Raw genomic sequence first — 21,150 nt, 5'->3', positions numbered from 1 at the left:
TTTTGAAGGTTTGCAAAAGCATGAAAAGGCAGAAAATAATCCCTTGTTTTCCTTTTTCCCTCTGCACTGCCAGTACAGTAAAGAAGCCAGTCACAAATGCTGAAGCAGCAGTGTGTGGTAGAAGAGGGATTTTCCCAAGCCCATGAAACAGAGGTGGCTCAAATATTTTCAGGTTTCAGAGGGCAACAACAGGGGAGGAATTGCTATGCTCTTAGGCACCATGGACCAAGTGTACAGTACTTTAATTAATGGAAAATCCCAGCAAAGAACTTACTATTAGACATACATACGTGGGTTCCAGAAATCCTTACCTGCTCCTTGTATGCACTACCTGTTAAAAACAGCTTTAACTGACCCCTGTGTCCCGTTGCTGTGAGAAGCAGCAATATGAAATTCTTAATTATGTCCTTGGTAGGATGATAATATAATTCTTTGGGGTCTTTCCTCATATGTAAAAGTTAGAGCTAGCAAAATTCCTCCTTACCTTTGCACTTTCAATTTTCATTTTTATACTTGTTTTCACAAAATGTGTAAGTTATACTACACCACTGCAGCCTATCATCACCCAGACAGGCACTGGGTGCATTTTAGGTCAGCCTGTACAACAGAAAGGTTTGGCTAATAAAATGCTGTCCATGGCACTCCCACTGCTTGTTCCAGGTGAAGTATTACAGCACCACCCTCCTCCCCTCTGAAAACCCCACAATAAAAACACCCTTGTTCAGTTTCTCAGGATGCATTGTCTGCACCCACAGGAACTTCCTGGGCAGGAATAGAAGCTCAGCTCCTTTGGAAGTGGTATTTGTGTGCTGGGAAACAGCTTCACAAATTCATTTACACTGAGCACAGGAACTCTGACACCAAATAATGGTGTCAGTAAAGGAAAACTGACAATGCAGCTCACGTGAGCATTGGAATAGCCAAGATCCTACATATGTATCCAAAGAATTTCAGAATTATCTGAATGAATGCAAACCCATCTAGCCACTATGTCCACTGAAACAGGATTTCCCTGTCTGTTGTTCTCCAGTCTTAGAAAAAGCTCTACATTACCAGCAGTCATATGCATAATGAAGATGGATAATGACTTATATTCAAATCTAAAAAATTAATTTCTTGGCATTAGGGCTTTTTTGTGTTCAATTTTCATGTACCATAAAGTTTTCTTCTTTGAACACACTGACTTTTAGAATGGTATTGCATTAGGACTTAGGTATTCCACTGCTTTAAAGGTACTTGAGATCAAAATTCAACAAATCTTTGAAATCATATCTATTTCTGTAGAAGTAACAAAATAAGCATGAAAATACAAACTGGCAATTCATAGACTCTGCAGTATCAACAGTGCCTTACTTTCTGATCATCTAGCTCTGCAATAATGGAAATATTTTTCTTTGCAGTGTCATAGCTCTTTTACTGTCCTGTTTCTTCTTTGCATGATTTTATGGGAAATTACATTGCTTCTGGGAGTACATTTGCACTGTGTGTACTCTACCTTGGGCTCTCCATTTCATAAATCAGATCTAAATTTTTATCAAAGATTATGTGAGTTCATCCCTCACCTTTATTCCTTGGCCAAGACTCTCAAGAGAATTAATATCGAGACCTTCCTTGCAGGCCTGCAAACAGGAAATCACTTTCTGACTCTCAATTTTCCCTGGCCGTATTGTCAGACTGGCCAGACTGCCATGGAAATACTGAGCAAACCTGGGCTTGATGACTTCACCTCCTGCAAAAAAGAGGATACAAAATGGTTATTGGTACCAACACATAAACTGCATATGTAATAAATCATTTTATGTTTTAACACGTTTAAAGAATCTCCATCCATCTCAGCCAAGTGTATTTGAGATACCATTTATTGTGGTACAGTGAAATATCTTTGTGGGTTGTTGGGTGGTGTCTGGTAGCAGGCTGTCTTTAAGATTCTTGATTTTCCAGGATTGTATTCAGGTGTTTATAAAGCTGAGACAGCAAACCCAGAGATGAAACATGGCTTCCCAAATGTATACAAGGAAGCAGATGATTTTTAAAAATTATCTCACTCAAATATTCAAACACTTTAATAAATTTAATTTATTAAATTTAAACAATTTAATAAATGTTAAAGTCCAGTATTTATTTATAAAAAAACAGTATTCGCAAGTGTTCATGACAAGATCAGCTACCTCTGCCATTGTCCTCCCAAGAACACAGTACCAGATGAGCTGAGAGTGGTGGCTCTGTGTATCCCATCTGCCACACTCTCTGGGCTGTGTCTGAGAACACACTAGGAATTCCTGCAGTGAGCAGGAACCTGTGCACAGCCCCTCTCTGAGAGGCTGGGAGTGCTCTCCCTGACCCAAGGTGCATCATTTGGTGCCAGGTCTGGTCCTGTCACTCTGTGTTGCACCAGGCCCTGCAGACACGCTCGCTCGATTTGGTTTCACTCTAGGCAGCTCCAAAGGAAGACTGATCTTTAGGAGCTGTCAATAAAACATGATTACAGACTGCCTGCTCCAGTGCTCATGGCATCTCAATTACTCTTGGGACAGTTAGTGATTTACTCATCCTACTTTAGGAGAATTTTTAGAACTTGTCTTTCCTGCAGTGTTACCTCTCTCACCACATGTGAATTACTGCCTACCTGGAGCCTGGGAGGACCAAGAAAGCCACACAGCAGGGAGCCAGGCACATTAATTGGATTAGCAGTTGATATGCTGTTGATAAAATGTTGTAATTGGTAGATAACTCATCTCTACAGTATTTGTAGCTTTAGTGGCAAACAACTTTTGGCAGGCAAGATAGCTCAAACTTTAACTTGTGTGTGGATTGGAGCTGAATAGGGATGAAGTGGCAGATTTTCTTTAGGCTGCTATTGTTATCTAAAACCCTGAAAACCCTCACTTCCAGTCTCTCCAGGATGAGCATTACGAAGAAGTCTCAAGCTATTTTAGGTAGTGAAGAAAATACATACTGGTGTACTGGCAGGAAAGGGATGTCCAAGCTGTTTCTTCAGAAAGTAGGAAGGTTTTTATTGTTTGTTTGGTTGGTTAGGTTTTTGGGGGTTTTTTGGTTTTGGGGTTTTTTTGGTTTTTTTTTTGTTTTTTTGTTGGTTTTTTGGGGTTTTTTTGTTTGTTTGTTTGTTTTATTTTAACATTACATCACACACTTCCTCTCTTATTTTTAACCCAAAGAAAGATTCCCAAGCGGAGATTATTCTTGTCCACTCTTATTCATTTGTCCATTACACAGGAAATTTCCTCTGGGCAGATTTTTTTTTGAGATTTCCTAGAAACTTTCACATATACAGCAGCTAAAGATAAACCTTTCTGATACTTACTAATTATTAGGTAATTATTTGGTAAATCAATAGTGCATTATGGGGACATTGGCTTTTCAGCCAAAATGCTGTTATATTTATCTGCTTACATTGTCTTTAAAAGTACATATACAAGAATAATGTAACTGGACAAAAAAAGGTATGCTGAATTTAAAAAAAAAAAAGAAAAAAGCAAACGTCTCCCTGAAAAGGAGACAAAATCATCTAAGAGCTTACAGAAGAAGAAGAAGAAGGAATCACATATTGTTTGAGGCTTCACATTCTTATATCACTACATAATTGTGAAGACAGCAAGTTCCAAGGCTAAAATACCAACACTAATCCTGGGGCTTTGAAATTTAGAAATCTATAATAAGTCTGCCAGCAGGTCTTAATAATTCTGAGGAGATGCAAAATAAGAAGCAGGCTCAGATCAGTGAATGTATTTTAATGTGAAATACACTCATTAAAATGTATATAAAAGACCAGACAGGAAGCCAGAACAAAGAATTCAGTGCTGTGGCTTTGCCCGACAGAAACAAGCAGAATTAACCACAGCATCCATGAACAGATACTGGATGTTCTTCTACTTTGGACTAGTTCTTCTCTGGTATTCTTCTCAAAGCACTTATGTTGCTAGCTCATTAGCAGTGATACAGTATTTACCTATAAATTATTAAATACGCAGGGTGTTCACTGTGCCCAAGCCACACTTTTAAAAAATGCTGATTCACGAGGAGGTATTACCATTTTGGAGGTGTATAATTCTTGTTTAACATCATCTGTCCAGCCACCAACATAAAAGCATGGAAGGGAATATGAATGTTTCCAGGAATAAGCTTTTAAAATACTCTGAAAGTACAGGCACTACAAAAACATTGAGCATTTAAAGAACAAGGCTTACACACCTTCTTCACAGGAATAAGGAGGTGCAGGTGCAGAGATCGAGACTGGACTGTAAGGAGGTAATGTAATGACGCTGCGCCCGGTCCCGGGAGACGATCGGGGCCCGCGTCAAGAGTGGCCGTGCCCTGTCTGTGCCGCCGGCGGGCAGGGCCACGGTTCGGCTGGCTCAGAACGCGGGTTCAACGCCTAAAGGATTGGTGGCAGAGGAAATAAAGAAGGGCGCGGTGCTTGCTTTTCCCAGCTGCTTTTATTTCTCTCCCGGCGGGCACGGTGCTGTCGCTGGCGCCGCTCGGCCTTGGCAGCGCGGCTTTCCCGCGGGCAGCAGCGCCGGGCCGGGCAGATGACGCAGCGCTCGCGGCAGCGGCGGCGGCGGAGCGGGGCGGCCGGAGCCGCGCGGGGCGATCTCTGTCCCGCGGCAGAAACCGCAGCCGCGGGGCAGCAGCCGCACCGGAGCGGGTAGGAGCGGGCAGGAGCGGGCCGATGTCCCCTCCACAGCGGTGGCTGTGCCGGCGCCGCGCGGGGTCCGGCAGCTCCAAGGGGAAGCAGGGGCAGAGAGCAAGGGGGCAGAGAAAACAAACCAATAGTAAAGAGAAAAGACTGTAACTAACAGAGAATTCTCTAGGCTACGGGCAGGATTTCTGGGGACAGACAGAGAGAAATTACTCCGAGTGCCACAGGCTAGACAAGAGGCAAACAGACCAAACAACCCCAAACTGCCATCCCAACCAGACAGCCAGAGACCAAACACACCCACAGCCCACTACAAAGGAGCCCCAAACAGCTTCAAAAAACCTCCAAAACCCCACTGCTACAATGTTATATTTGCTTGGGAGAGGCTATCAACTGTTATTTAAACAAAAATCCCCAAGTATTTAAAGAAACTGTGAGTGAAAAATAGCTGGGTGTAGCCAGTGTCATACTTTGTGAGTAGAGAAAATCTGCAGAACCATGGCCATGGTGATGACAGGGTGATCCATATTGAGACAATGCATGTGAACACCTAAGAGCAGACTCTGCAGGGACATGGAGGGATGAGGCACTCTGTCCCCAGCCCCAAGATAAATACAGCTGTACCTAATCCATTCTTGAGAATATTGCCTGAGCTTTCTAAACACTTCTGAAGATAGAGGCTCCCCAAGCATTCCCCTCCATCGACCACTGACTCTTGAGGGGGATGTTTATTCCCAACTGGAAACGTGAGCGGTCAAAATGCATCTGTGTAATTTTCCTTTTCCAGCCTAAACAAGGACTTCTCTTTACATCTTCCACCTAACACTGTAGACTATGAACATCCCTGTTGTCCTTCCTGGAACTTATCTTGCTGAAGTACTAACCCTACAGTAGTGTTCTTGTCACTGTATGTGTAAAATAGGATGTGCCTGTTCATCCAGGGCACTGAGAACACCAGCACCAACGCTTTTAATCACATGATAAAACAAGAACGCTTAAAGAGAGAATACTATCTTATACCAGACTGCTAGATAAGCCTTCCATAAGCATCTTTTACCAGTGTTAAAGACAAAATTATATACCTGCCAATTCTGAACTTGAAGGTGAACAGAAGTCGTTATATCTGACTCTTCTTACAGTTGCTTGTAATTGCAATATGCTGTAATTTTGATATTCTTCTGTCTCAGCATTTCAGAATCTTCTCAGCTCAGTGGGATATGTTAGCTGCTCATGTTCCCATCGCCAGATTGCAAATAGACAAAATCAAATGCAATAAAACTTGGAAGCAAAACCCAAAACCCTCACTAATATTAAAGGAATGGCCTAAAGCCAGTTTCCTACAAATTCTGCTTTCTAACTTTGATGAAATGCTTTATTCATATTTGGGTCAACTGTATCGGTGTGTTTGAAAGCTGTTTCCTTCTGCAATCTGATATTCTTCGAGTATTTGACTTCAGCTTCTCAGTGGCTGGAAATTTAGCCCAGGATGGCCAATCTCCAAATCCTAGTCACTCTAAAATTCTGAGCTCCCAAGACTAGATGAGTATAAATATATTTATTTCAGAATTAACATGGTAATTCCATTGCATGTTTAAGCACAATGGATAATTGTACCTAATTCTGATAGTAACATTTTATAGAATATTATCCAAATTCTTCTAAATACTGATTTTTCAAATAGAGATTCTTTGACCCTGAGCAGGATTCATTTCATGCTCCCCATGCAGCTGACAGGCAGCTCAGAGTCAGTGGCTTCACTAGGCAGGAGGATGCTTAGTTCCACTACCTGGACTTGACTCAGCACTGGTGTTACCACCTACTAAGAAACAACTGAGAAAAGACATAAGCTGCTCCCAACAGCCCTTACTGCTTTAAGGCATTTTGAGTTCTTGGATCTGGCACCAAAGTGAGCCTAAGCAACAACCTTTTTGGGATAATGAAGAAGACCCAAGTAGATTACACAGAGAGTGGAGTTCCAGTGGATAGTCAAGTATATGAAAATTTGTAATAGCTCTGTAACACAGCATCTCCAGTTTCTCTTCAAAGCTCAGGATAACCAGTTATCTTGGATTGCCTCAGAAAGGTTCATGGGATTTCTTTGCTGTCAGGGTCTTTTTGCCCTTTCCCACAAGTGAAACACTGCTCAGATACAGCTCATGTCCATGAAGATGTTGGTGAGTTCTGAGAGAATGCAAAAACCTAGTCCTCGACTGTGTTGTATCTTGTGTTTCACTCAGCACTATGTTTATTGATTGCTATGGATTAATATGCTGTGAATGCTAATTCTTGGGGGATGGTTAAGTAGTTAAGGGTGATGAATGATAGGACCAAGAGAGGAAAACAGAACCTTCCCTGCTGTCAGGGAATTAAGTTAACGTCTGTAACACAAAAAAGACTGAAACTATACTATAGTTTAGTCATCAACTATTCTTACCATAATTCCTTTCATGAACAATTTTTGAAGCTACTGATTTTTTTTCTCTTCCTTAAATGTAAATGTTGTGGTTGTCATCACAGTTGTGAGGGAATACAGGCCACAGGGTTGTTCAGATCTTGTTGATAAAATTGTGCATTGCTTTTCACACCTGACCCAGCACGCACCAACACTCCTGAAGTCTGGCAGATACAGGAGGATGGATGGTGGCTTTTGGCATTAATTCAACCCTTGTAAAGGGAAGATGGTGTCAACAGACTGTGGAGGAATCCAGAGGAACCGTGACATCTGTAATTATTCACTATAATACTGTTCACTCCTTAGTCATTGTCAAAGTAACATGCATGATATCTTTCACTTGATAAAATAATAACTGTTTTCTGGACTGAGATTCATCTGTGCTGCTTCTCATCTCTTTTGCTGAGATAACTAGATAACTAGAGCTATCAGGGTATTCTGATAGGTAGTGTCCCATGATATTAGGTACAGCCTAGAGACATCTCCTACACTGGGGCCAGAGTGTTCCCCTCCCAAAAGAAGCCTAAAAGCCTCTGAGCCCTTGTGGCTGTTGGTTCCCTCCTGTGCCATTCACAGCTGGGGCTGAGCTCACAGCAAGCCCAGCAGACAGCACAGCCAGGGATGGAGTCACCCAGCAGGACATGCAGGAGATCCCACAGGCCCCTCAGTGGGGATGATCACACTGGCAGTGAAAGCAAGACTTTACAATATCACTTCTTGGCACAGACATAAATAGGCACAGCCACAGTTACAGCTGCTGCCTGAAATTTCAAACACACCAGATCAAATGGAGAAGACAAACATACTTAATTTTAGCTGAGTATATTGCAGATGTTTGTCTGTCTTGGAGGCAGTTCAGTGGGGATGACTCCTTATACACATGGAGGAAAACAAATGTTTTGTTATAAACAGTGAAAGACTGCCAGATGAACAACAATTTAGGGGGATTAAGAACTGTTACCTCGCAATCACCTCTTGTTGCAGCCACAGAGAGGTCCTGCTAGATATAACATTATATCTGTTAGATATAGCACTGGGGAGTCCAGGGGGAACTGAAACGTCCCAGGGTTTGGAATTCATGGGGTTAAAATGCATTCATTAAAGAAGCAGAGCCTGCTTCCATGACACGTTTGTTTTTCATTTTGCATTGAGTTGATATAAAGTGTGACAGAATTTGATTAACATTGAATTTTGCAATTGTAGGTTTGACTACACAGATGTAAATTGCTGTTTGCCCTCCTTACCAATCTCCAAAGAACAATCAGGCATGTCAAAACAAGTGGCTTCATTGAGTTCACAGATTTTGCAGGCTTTTTGCCCTATCCTAATAATGAGCAAGTAATTATCCAGGCAATGAGGTTTTCATAGGAAATGGTGAAATCAAGAGAATTTCCAACTGAGATGCATTTTTTAAAATATATTCTGGACTCTGGTTGTACTGAGCCAGATAATTAAAGAACAATTGAGTATTTAGGGTTCCAGCATAGAGATTGAATTAATCTGGGAGCAGGCACAAGACATTCTAGCTCTAAAGTCCTCAGGTCCAAGCCTCCAAACTTATCCCATCTTTTTATTACAGCAGTTTAGGGAGCTGGGTTTAATTCTCTTACAAGTAGATTGGCTGTAAAACAGGATGAAACTTAACACAGATTTCAGGAGTAACCCAAATAAGTGACATGACATTTTATATTCCCAGAGCGTCTCAGCACAGAAAATTTTTAATGGGGTTTTCTATATCACTCAGATAAAAATTAATCATAAATTGGTCATCAAACATGGCCCATGTTAAGTCTGCCCCTGCTCTGGGTAGATATCATAACCCAACAATCTCACTCCAACAGCTTTAGGCTTTAAAGCTTTATCTGAAGTAGGACAAGTTCAGAGAACATTAAGGGTTCCCTGCTCTTGCATGTCCAAATGCCAATTGATCTCTGTGCAATACATCCTTAAACCCGAAGAGGGTATAACTTACACTACTGACGATGATTTTTCTCAGGATAATAAAAACACTGTACAATTTTTCACAATTCAGCCAATAGACAAACGTTGCTCAAAAAACCTATATCCCTCTCCTCCAAAAAATATGTTTGTGCTGATAAGTAGTTCTTCCTGCAGAAATCCAGTTAAAAATGGGGCATATATCTAGAGTAACATATTTCAATGCAAATTCAGCTCTCCAAGAAAACACCCTCCTAAACTAACACGTGTTAGTATTTCTGTTACAGCTGAAACTCAGCAAAGGTCTCTGAAGTGCACTGAAATCTGCCCCATCTTTCTCTGGATGAGGACAAGGCAGCAAGAGCACTGCTGTACCCATGGAGGCACTGGGACACAGATACTCAGCATCTCACTGTGCTGAGATCTGCCCTGGTGCTCTTGAATTAAGGTGTGCTTGTACCACTCGTCTGAGGTGTCAGGTTTGTGCAAGCTATGTCAGCGCCCTTGACCTGATCCAGCGGTGTTGGATGCATAGTATGGGGAATCTTTATCTGTTGAATACCTTAATTTCTGGAGGAAGTCCAAGGTTGAGTGACACAGGATTCTGCTACACTGCCCACACTGGCTCTCCTTTTTCTGAGCCTTCTCCAACTTTTAACTCTTACGGTGCTTCTTGCCTTGAATCATTAGTCAGTTCTCTGACTGCCCTGGATGATTTCTGTGTCCACCAAAGGCTGGCATGTGAGGATAATAAGGTTATTCCACTGAAGGGCTTTATAGAAAACCTGATCTTTCCAGCATATGTTAAGGAAAGAGGAAAATGACAGGAGAATTCAAAAGAAAAACAGAATAGAAAATAGCAAATCCTTAGAAAACAGGACCTACAATAGCCTTCTGCTGTATCTGTGATAATAAAGTAGCTGTTGGCAGGCTTCTCCTAAATACCCTCTCTATGCAGTGTCCAGCAGTATTACACTGTGAAGCTCCAGCACTGCTGAAGGGGTGGCACTGATAGAAACAGTGAATTACAGACATGGCAAGCTACAGCATAACCTTGTCAAAAGTCATTCACTTGTGTCACTACTTTCCTGACAGAGCTTTAAGAGCCATACACAAACTCCTTGCCTCCCAAATGCCTTGTATGAACTCAGGACCTTCTCTTTTCAGAGAAACCATGAGGAAGTCTGTCTTCTGCCTCTGGTACAAAAAATTATCAGACTATCAAATCACATAACTTGCTTCCTTCCTCTGTCTGTTTTTTCCCCTGAATGTATAGCAACAAAGGGATCAGAGTTGGAACGTATAAAGCTAACGGAAGAAGTTTCTCACTCTGTGAAAGGGTCCATGCTATGTGCTATGTCCTCAGATAAACTGAATCAGAAATAATGAACTCAGAGGAGAACTTCATGGGGTGAGCTCTTGTAAAGCGTGCTCCAGGACAAGCTAACAATTTGTTTGCATTGCTCAGGAGAATGAAAAAGGATGTTAAAAGCTAAAAGAGAGAATAAGAACAGAAAATCATGAATTCTGATTCTATTCTTGCTGTGATGCAGATTTTTTTTAAGTGACCCATGGAAAAATCATCTATTGCACTTTATCCCCACAGAGTATGGGTGACTCTCTTGCCTTGCTGCACCTTTTTATTATTTGAAAAGATCTTGAGACTCTTAAGGTAAAAGGGCAAATCTTAAAGTATTTTTTTACTAAAGAAGAAAAAGAGTAGTAATGAGAACCTTGGGGAGTTCCCAATGGACCATGTCTGCTTTAATACCCATTCAGGGAAGAAGCATTTCAGACACAGGGTCACTTCCCTCCTGTTCTCTTTGGTGTCTCTTTTGTTCTAGGAGGCAGGTGTGCAAGCAAGTCAATTTTGTCCTTTAGATATGCTGAGAGAGTAATTCTGCCTGAAAATTTCTTTGACCATTAGAGAAAGAGCAGCACTTTGGCCTTAAATAACCTCACCTACATCAAAATCACACCCTTGACAATCATCAGTGAGACCAGTCATGTGAACAAAAGTTTAATGTTAAGTTATATAATTAACCATATGTACCTGCAGAGAAAGCTGTCAGATTTCATGAGGGTACAGAAAGGGCTAATTCCAGGAACAGCTGTACCAGGTGTTTGTTTCTGCCCCCACTAGAAGCCCAGTTCGCTTAGCTCTGTGGTCAGCCTTACCTTTTCCCAGACTTCACAGCACTGAAACCTGGCTAAGGAGTAAGTTGGGATTTGCCATGTGTGAAGGCTGGCACTTTGCTGTGGTTAAGTGCTACCTGTCACTGCTCCTGGGTGACATGTGATCAAACTAACATCAACATTTTAGCCTAAAGATAATGCTTAAACTCTTAGCCTCAAATAAACCACCCCCACTCAAGTATAGCAGTACTGAACATCAACTGCACAAAAAAGAATTCACTCTACGCTAACCATTGTGAAGGATCAATGAGGTAGCTCTGCTTAGATCTTCTGTTCAGTAAGATCCCTGAAGAAAGAATCAAGGGTTTTAGATTAAAAAAGGAAAATTATACCACAATAACATACAGTATACCTAATTTTTGGGTAGATAAAGTTCATATTGACTATGCCAGAACAAATCATGCAGCTTTCCTCATGTGCAGAGTGTCATTAGAACTGGGAACCATCCCCCAGGCTTGGTTTTAAGTAATTGGGCCATTTCCTGGACTGCAGTAAACTTGACCCAATGCCTGACAGACCCTAGGAGGGGTCTTTTCCATCACTTTTAAAGGTTGGCTTTCTGCTCTTTCAACCATCTTCAGTCCCTGCTTGTCTCCAAGAATATGCCCTTCAGGAAAAGGCTAATTTTCCCTACTTTTTGGAGAGTCCTAGCACTTAACTCACATTATTTAAAGAAATTTTGCATAAAATCAGGAACAAACAAATCAGGCAAGATTTGTACATTGCCAGGGAAAGGGTAAAGATGTAGGAGATATTTGCTTATGCCACAGACAAACCAAGTGAGCACACCATAGGCTAAAGTTTGAATTTGTCACATAAGCCTGAGGAATTGCGTGTTCGGTTTGTTTTCATGTTATGGTCAGGAGAACAGCACTGATCTTAAACTGCTCTTATATTTCACTTGAGAAGTTGAAGGTAGAAATAAAAAACAACCTAACTTTTCATAATGGGTGCTATAAACAAGGCTATAAAAGTCAGAAAACAGTTACTCTGGCATTGAAATATTAATAATAGGCAATAATAATCTTAAAGAAAATAATTTTCTATGTCCAATATTCCTTCAGGCTATAACTCTGAGAAAGAGAAGGAGGAGGTGCAGGCATGGGGCTTGCTACAGAGCCCCAGGATAAGGACCAGTGTAAGCGATGGAAAGATCAGAGCTCAAAGAGTCACTTGTGTCCTAGAGGACACTCAGAATCCTAAAGAAGCAAACAGAACAATTCTCTGTTTCCAGGCCAGAACTAAACATTTTCATCTACAAGAGGGTAAATCCCTCACAGCAGTAGCAGATTTTCCTATTAGTGCTAACAGAGCAAATTGTAATTTTTGTTCTTGATTTTTCATTGTCCTCTAAACACATTCCTCCATCTCCCTGCCAGTCCTTCAGCTGCCCCACAGCCTCAATGACTTTTGGCTGTCAGCAAATCAGAGTCAGTGTGGGAAGAAGAAAGGAATGTTATTTCTTCTGATTCATTTACTTGTGTTGAGACTGTTTTTCAATTAATTTGACTTTGACAAACGGATGCTGTGTACTCAGAACTGTAAAGTGGTTTAGTAAAGACAGGAAAGAAGGTCTTGCCCTTTCTGAAGGAAGAGGTTAGATCAGTGTTCCTTTCTGCCAGTGCTTTAATGAAAAGAAAGGAAGTAGTCTTAGCAAACCAGAGCTGGAAATTCTTCATATCCTCTTAACAAGAAGACTCCTGAATGGTTTATGACACCAAAATGACCATATATTTTACTGAAATAAACCAAAGAGTGTTGTAAAGCAGCTTTATACTGTTGTGAAAATGTAAATGTTTAGACTATTGCTATTGGCTAAAATGTATAAGCCTAAGTTGACTTAATAATTTCACATAAAGTATTTATAGTTAAAATATGTATTTGATAGATATTTTTCTTGAAATATATAAACTTTGAAAATTATTGTTTTGAGTAGAATAGATTGGTTTTCTATGTTAATTAATTACTATTTCACAGACTGAAATACAGTGCTGAATCTTATTAACAAAGTGACTTTCCACACCATTCATTTAAAATAGTTTGAGGTGATCAAAACAAATGTACCAAATGATAAGCTTTGTCAAAAGCAGTATCTTGAAATCTTATTTTACATAACCATTAGAAGTTTATCTTTTTGCCTCACACATGATAGTTTATCAGAGTCTTCAGCACACTGTATTATTAACTCTTAGCATTATCATGAGGTGGAAAATATATTTCCACTTTTGAGGAGTTCAAAATCTCTCACTATGAAAAAGGCAATAACATAATATTGCAGTAAATATTAATGGCAGCTATAGGTATGATTTCAGCAGTTTATATCAGGTGTTTCACCAAAAAGGAAGAAGAATCTTATCCTGAATGGTTATTAATTAAGCCATCAAATCATCCCAGGCAAAAATAAAAATGGTGGAAAATAATGGCCACTTTTTACTTTTTAACAGCTTAAATATGAAATATAGTCTGTGGCCTGAATGTATTGGGAGCCTATTTGAGCAGTTTTGCCTTAATTCCTTCTGTTTCCAATTTGAGACAAGGAGACAGAGGTGCAAAGGGAGCAAGATTATTGTTTTTGTTCTCAGCTGCCTTGGGGGCAGATGAACCCCATGGATGCAGGGTTGTGGCAAAGTTGGCACAGCTTTTGCTTAGGCACGGTTTGTTGCACAGATACTTGAACTGCTCCACAGGCCCCAGATGTGGCACCTGCAGCATGATTAATGTGAGATTCAGGTGAAGGCTGAAGGGAGTGGATTCCCAGCAATACCAAGGCTTCTAGGAAAAAAAACCCAAAACACTAAAGATTGCTTTTAGAGAGTAACAAAAACACTAAGTGTGGATGAAAGAAGATAAGGGGCAGAAGTAATACAAATAATGCACAAAAGCATTTATGTTGACCTATGCAGAAGAACCTTGTATAAATATGAAGGGATTAAAATGAGGGTTTTTTTAGCACAGCTACGGAGAAATGGTGATTTTTCAGAAGGCAGTGCTCCATGATTATTCACAGCCTCTATGGCATTTGTTCATGTCTAGAAAGAATTAAATTTACAAATAATATTTGCATTTTCTAACTCCAGAACTTTGATTTTAAAGTACTGCACCAATATTGCATAACAAAAAAAATCTACCCATGCAACCACCAACTAGACAAGAAACAGTCTATACTTTTTCAAGTATATGGGATTAGTGCAATGCGAACGAGCTTATCACACCTCCAATAATTATCAATATTGTCAATTTAATAAAATTTTGGTTTTAGGGTTAGTGCAGCTTCATTCTGCATGTTGAAATCAAAGTAAATATTGGATCTTTACCCCACCCATAAACTAACAGCTGAATTTGCTTTGAGTATTATTAGCACTGAAAAGCCCTGCCTTGCATAAGATGTCCAAATTTTGCAAATAAGCAGAGATCAAATTGGTAAACAAGGTGGTACTGGAGAGAGTGAGACTACATGAAAGAGGCGGGAAGAGACACAATCTGTGTTAAAGCATTTTTTCTTAATTACAGTTTCCTTCAGTTCATACTTTAAGTGGAAAAAAAGACAGTGTAAATAGAAAATCAACACAGAAGGGTAATGGAGACAACTTTACAAAAAGAGACATGCAGAGAAAAAGGAGCACTTCAGGTATAAGGAAGAGAACAAAGAAAGAAAGTGGTGTACAGACCAGGCAAAAAGAATGATAAGAATTTGATTATAAAGGGTAGAAAACAGAGAAATGTAATATTTAAGCAAACACCCATATGGCTCAGGGGTTTGGACTTTTGGATTTATTTTACTCTCACTTTTACCTCTGGTGTACAACAGGGTGAATCAAGTGAATTACTGGAATTGCTGGTGAGATACATCCCATGTGAAGAGCCCAGGACTGGGCCATGAGTTGTAAAAGAAATCTGAGGCAGGGACTGAAAAGAGATAGCTGGAGTTCTTTAGTACCTGGATAGTTTGCTTGAGACTGGAGATCAAGGGAAACAATTAAAATAAGTGAAGACAAAAGATAAAGAAGACAATCTTTCACACTGAATAGACAAACTGTATCCAATATTTCTTCAGGTGATGAAAATGCAAAGCCTGTTAATGTTCTGTCCATTGGACTTGATTCATTAACAACATTTACACCTGATTTTATACCATCAATCTTTTAGTGGTTTACTTCTTATACAATCAGCGAGACAAGCAAGATTCTTTCTTGGCCTGAACTCCTGATAGTGTTGTCTGTTAGCTGGTGTGATTTTACCTTGCCAGCAAGCCCCCACTGTGAGCTGCATGGCGATGTGGGAGGGGTGGATGGGCCAGTCATTGGTCACCAGATACGGCTCGTATGTTGTCCCATCCATGTACAACGTCACCACAGGGAACTCCACGTTGACCACGTAGTAGTGCCACTCCTTGTCACAGATCTGGGAGACACAGCAAAGTATTAGTTAGCTCTTGCAGTGACTGATTTTTATATCCCATATGGTTTTTTAATTGTGTTTCCAAATTTCAGTTATGGGAAATAATGTTACTGTAATTTCTATGTCTCTAATATTAATGAAAGCCAAAACAATGTTGATAAATACTCTTGGCAAAATATATATTTACAAAATATATGTGATAAATAGAGGCATCTTAAAACACACTCTGCAAACAAGACATGGATAGAAAATAGAGAAATCAGACAATTTGGTATTTAATCTGTATTTTCACATTTCCTAATACATAATTGTCTTGGGTTACAAATGCAAGATGTGGCTAGGGGTGTGTATTCTATTGCCATTGGTTAGAGGTGGGGCAGTTATCTTCTGTTAATTGGGCAGTTTTCTTTATCTCTCCCACAACCAATCCTCCCTCCAGGAGATATCTTCTGTTCATGGCTAGGAAGTGTCCCTTCATGGCTGATAAAATTACATCAACCCATGGGGAGATGCTCCGCCCAGGGGGAGGAACCAAGCATTCCTACCTGGATATAATCTGAGATTTTGGAACACCATAGTCATCTTTTTCCCCACTGCATTCCCAGAGGAGCAGATTTCTTTTCCACTCTATTCCCAGAGGACCAGGCCCATCTCCAGCAGCCCTGGAGTTGCAGAGGAAAACTCCCCCCTTGTGCAGGATCCCTGCTCCACCAGAACCACAGCTGGCACTAGAGGAGGGCTGAAGCCACCATTGAATGGGACTGTGGCACCACCCTGACCCACAGGGGGTCAGGGCATTTTCTGACTCTGGCAGTGTTGTTTTGTACTACTGCATTTTTTTTTCCCTAATAAAGAACTCTTATTCCTACTCCCATATCTTTGCCTGAGAGCCCCTTAATTTCAAAATTAAAATAATTCAGAGAGAGGGACTTTACATTTTTCATTTCAAGAGAGGCTCCTGCCTTCCTTAGCAGACATCTGTCTTTTCAAACCAAGGTAATAATATTAGTTTCTTAATGCTTGTATCTAGTGTTGAAAACAGAACACTTCATGTAAGATACGCAGAGGACGTACTGGCATAGTTAATGAGCATCCCTGTTAGGTTCAGATTAAGAAAATGTACAGCCCTTAGTCACTGGACTGATGATTGTCATTATTAACTTATCCCATCAGTACTTAGAAAGTCCTGTGCAACCTGCCAGGACCTTGACCGTACTAAAAGTTTCTGGGCTGTGCCCTGTGCAACACAGAGAGACCAGCAATCTGGGCAGGGAACTCACCTCTTCTCCACCCTTCATCTTTTGGCCTTGAGCTTTTTCCCAGATGGCAGGAAAAGGATGATCTTTATGATTTACCTGATACCCACCAGGTTTGAAAAGCAACGGCCACAGTTACAACATACTTTCAGGATGACAACATTAGTGTCAAATCACATATGAATTTCTGAGCTGGCCAACCAGGGATTACTGCAGAATGGCCAAATTCAGCTTTAGTTTAGAAATGTACAGCTGGATGAACCATGCCTCTAGAGACAGAAGTCTGGTGTGTAAATATCATTGTCTGCCCAATTATTTTTTTCTGTTGTTGTATCTTTCAATTTAAAAGTTCAAAGGAATAAATCACAGCAAACTGGTAGGATGAGTGAGCTGTTTTAAAAATAAAAGAACAGTTACAACAATGGTACTTTCAATTGTGGGGACATCCTTGTTTTGATGCATTAAGAAATGGAAGTGCTTGAATGCAGACATGCTTGCTATTTGACAGAAATAAATGTTTAAACTCAACATTTTGTCCTTGGCCAGGTGAAGTGCTATCTGGGGAAATATCTGCCCTTTGAGAGCAAAAGCTAATGTTTTGTTCCAGAAGACATTTAAACAAGAACTTAATTACTTCTATTTCAAACAGATACATTTATTACTGCAGACATTGTAGCTGTGCAGTGAGAGATAAATGCAGCAGGGGGCTGCTAGAGGGAGCCTTCCTTTTGTAAGCAGCAGACAGCACAAATGTTTTCTGAAGGTTAAATGAACTGAAACCAAAATTGAAAGTAAATAAATTGGAAGACTGAAAATGTTGTTGAACAAACACCAACAGTATTATGCAGCCCTGCCTTCCAAGATAAAAACAGCTTGCCAAGCTCCTGACCTCATTAGCACGTGATGCATCACAGCCACATGCAGCTGACATTTCATAGAAAACAAAACCTGGTTTTGAGAGACCTTGCATTGTTACCATCTTGCTGCAAAGGTTTACATACCTTCTTGGTCATTTTCATGAGCAGCCCCTCACAGCACTGACTCCTTCTTCTCAGCACAGCCAACAAACTCCATCTCACCTCTTGACCAGCCAACCTGCTCTTTTACAATACCCCTGTTAATTGGATCCAGCTGTGGCCTATTAAAGGCAGGCTTGTTCTTAATGCTTGATAATTGGCACAGCTGTAACTCTTTAGAGGCCAGATTACCTTCACCACTATTTCTATTCTCCTAGTTTTTATCTATCCACAATTCCCCCTTTTTCTTTTAATTACAAAGTTTTTGATTCATTGTCCAAACTTGCATTACAGATCATCAGAAATTCTTATACTGATTCATTACCCAAACTTACATTACATATAATCAGAAACCTTATATTTATATCTCTAGAATATTGACAATATCCACAGCTGTACAACTTTATAGCTATAGAACTTTGAACAACACTGATCCAGCATCTGTCAAGTGTACTTATGCTTATGGAATATAAACTTTTTAAACTTATGCTTAATCAAAGATTCATAGTTGCATCACAAACAAAATGCACATGTTTCATTAGCAAACAAATACACCATACTAAATAATAGAGCTACTCTTTCCCCAGTCCCCACTGCTGTTTTAATAACTCTCTTCTTCCCTCTACAGATTTTGTTGTATTAGTTGATCATTGCAAGCCTCTCATGTCTTGCTCTGTTTTCCATTCTTTTAAAGTCTTATAAAGTGATTTCCAGGTGGCAGCCAAATCTGCAGCTGCCTTGCTCCCTTTTCGACATTATACTTCACAGTTTTTTGGGATTTTTTTTTTCTTTTTTTTTTCTCCTTTTCACATATATCAAACAAACAATCTGTTCGGCACTTGATATGTTATTTCTCACTGTGTCCCCAGCAGCTCACCTGTACCTCAGGTGTCAAAATCTGTCAAGTCCAGATCAGGCAGCTTCCCCTACTGCTCTCATTGCTATGCTGGGCTCCATCTCCGGCTGCACCTCGCTCTGCAGCCCACTCCCAATCACATAAGATTACTGTGGAGATGGCCACTATACAGTTTTTGAAGGCTTTTCTTACATGTTGTCTGTGCAGCCCTGACTCTGCCTCTCAGAGCTCCATGTTGCTGTTGTTCCAGTGCTCATGTTGCAGTGATTTAGCAAACCACCCCCCGTACCCCTCAGGGGCCATGCTATTGCTGAGGCACCCCCTGCTGCTGTGGCCATGCCAATTGCCACTTCTATCACACAGCTTGTGTCCTGCTGCACACACTGCCATTCAGGGGGAACCCAGCACCATTCTGGGTCCTTGATCGCGTCAGGGTCACCAATTGTTGCCATCTTATTACAAAGGTTTTGTACCATCTCAGTGATAGCTCATGGGCAGCCCCTCACAGCACCAACTTCTTCTCATCACAACCAACAAACTCCATCTCACATCCGAGCCAGGCAACCTGCTCTTTTACAATACCCCTGTTAATTTGATCCAGCTGTGGCCTATTAAAGGCAGGCTTGTTCTTAATGCTTGATAATTGGCACAGCTGTAACTCCTTAGGGGCCAGATTACCTTCACCACTATCTCTATTCTCCTAGATTTTATCTATCCACATTGCATGGCCAAACCTACAGGATGAATACCTGTCACTTTGTGGAGAACTATTCCACACTGTTTCTATTTTGCAACCCTGAACTGCATCATGTGGGATGCCCCACATGCAACCCAATGAGTGAGTAATCCTCATGTTTAACTAAAGGAAGGGCACTTTGACAGAGCAAACCAAAACATTTTGGGGCATTATACACACAAAGAGCACAATAATGTGTAGCCAGTGTAATTACTCCATTAGCCAGTTACATTTTTCAAAGAAAATTCTTCCTGCAAACACAACATTTCATAAATTCCCCACAATTCAAGGCTCCTGCCAGTGAGCTCAAGTGCTTCCAAGAAAAAGACAGAAAATACAGATGTCCAACTGTGGAAGTCCACACAAAGTACTCAGTAACTTTTATTTTTTCTTACACATTCTAGAACATAAGATAATGCAAGTGCAGACAGCTTGGTGATGTCCTCAAACCCTCACTTACCTGTATTTCTTTAAATTTTAACACATAAACACATCAAGTGTTGTTTTGAAGGATGAGACTTACAGTCTCAGCTTGGTTGTTCCTGAGATTTAAACAGTACTTGTTGGTCATCTTAATTGTCACCCGATTTCAATTCAGCTTAGGGACACAGACACATCTATTCCTCTAAACCATCATTCAGTATCTATACTGGGCACCAGTGTAAAAACAAATATTCTACAAGGAAGCAAAATATTACTTTCAAACTCTGGAATACATCCCAGTCCTTCAGCAGCAGGTAGTACTTCATGGCTGGTCATTTCACAAGCAACAAAATAATGAAATAAATAATTGTGGTGTGTAATTTGTTATGCTGCTACTTCAGACACCTTCTTTGCCTTCTTAATACAGGAAACCAATTTTTTCCCTGCATGTATTCCACTGTGGCAATGGAATGCAATATGAAGCAGTGAAGCCAGGAAAAGAAAATTATAAAATATACTACACTGGCAAGTAAAGAAATTTTAATACTGTCAAGTTGGAAATTTATTTTAAAAATTGAATTTATAAAGCTATCGTAATGAGATAAAATCACAGATGAGCGAGTTAGGCTTTCCAAAACTGCTGGATGGCTTGGTCTAATCACTCTATCATGCCAGTCTTGACTCTAAAAATTGTTAATCAAATCACAGTGAATGAAACAGCCTGAAGTCCTAGTGCTGATTACAAGCCATTGCATTAGAATATGACTTTATGAAACAGCTGAACACAGCCTCCATATAAATCTTACGGAGTATGTGACCTAGGCTCTTGGCACCTTCTAATGAAAAATGTCAAATTTTTGTGCTTTATATTGGAATGCTCAGGAAAAGACTGAAACCAAAGTTATTGGCCTGAGAAGCATGTGGTGCTTAGAACCAGACTTTGGTGGTCTTCAAAATGCCCCATTTTTCAGCTTTGTCCAACAGGCCTGGCATGCACCTAGGAGAATCTGCTCTTGGAGCCTCCCTCAGGTCAGCTGGGGCCACTTCTGGAATGGGGGTCATTCACCTGCTTGGCTGCAACACCAAGGCAGCCTGTGCTCCCAAAGTGCCCAGAGAAGAGCTGTTCATGCTCACCACCTGCTCACCTCTGCTGAGCTCCCTGTGCATCCCTCCGGTATCCCTCAGCAGCCTGGGGAGCCCGAGCAGGAAAACAGCTCTGCAC

At 40.6% G+C, this 21,150-nt stretch overlaps 1 protein-coding gene across 1 annotated transcript in view; it reads right to left on the bottom strand.

Annotated features, from left to right (window-relative positions):
• Positions 1-21,150, bottom strand: part of CLSTN2 (calsyntenin 2) — a 286,629-nt gene that overhangs the window by 19,745 nt on the left and 245,734 nt on the right. Inside the window, exons 9-10 of the mRNA XM_039727954.1 lie at positions 15,482-15,644; positions 1,563-1,729 (exon numbers count right to left, since the gene is read on the bottom strand). Coding sequence (XP_039583888.1) covers positions 1,563-1,729; positions 15,482-15,644 — 330 coding nt within the window. The remainder of the gene's footprint in view (positions 1-1,562; positions 1,730-15,481; positions 15,645-21,150) is intronic.

The sequence above is a fragment of the Passer montanus genome, unplaced genomic scaffold (assembly GCF_014805655.1).
Source record: "Passer montanus isolate IOZ18808 unplaced genomic scaffold, ASM1480565v1 scaffold63, whole genome shotgun sequence".
Lineage (NCBI taxonomy): Eukaryota > Metazoa > Chordata > Aves > Passeriformes > Passeridae > Passer > Passer montanus.
Note: the sequence above shows the minus strand (reverse complement) of the source record. Positions and strands in the feature narration are given on the sequence as shown.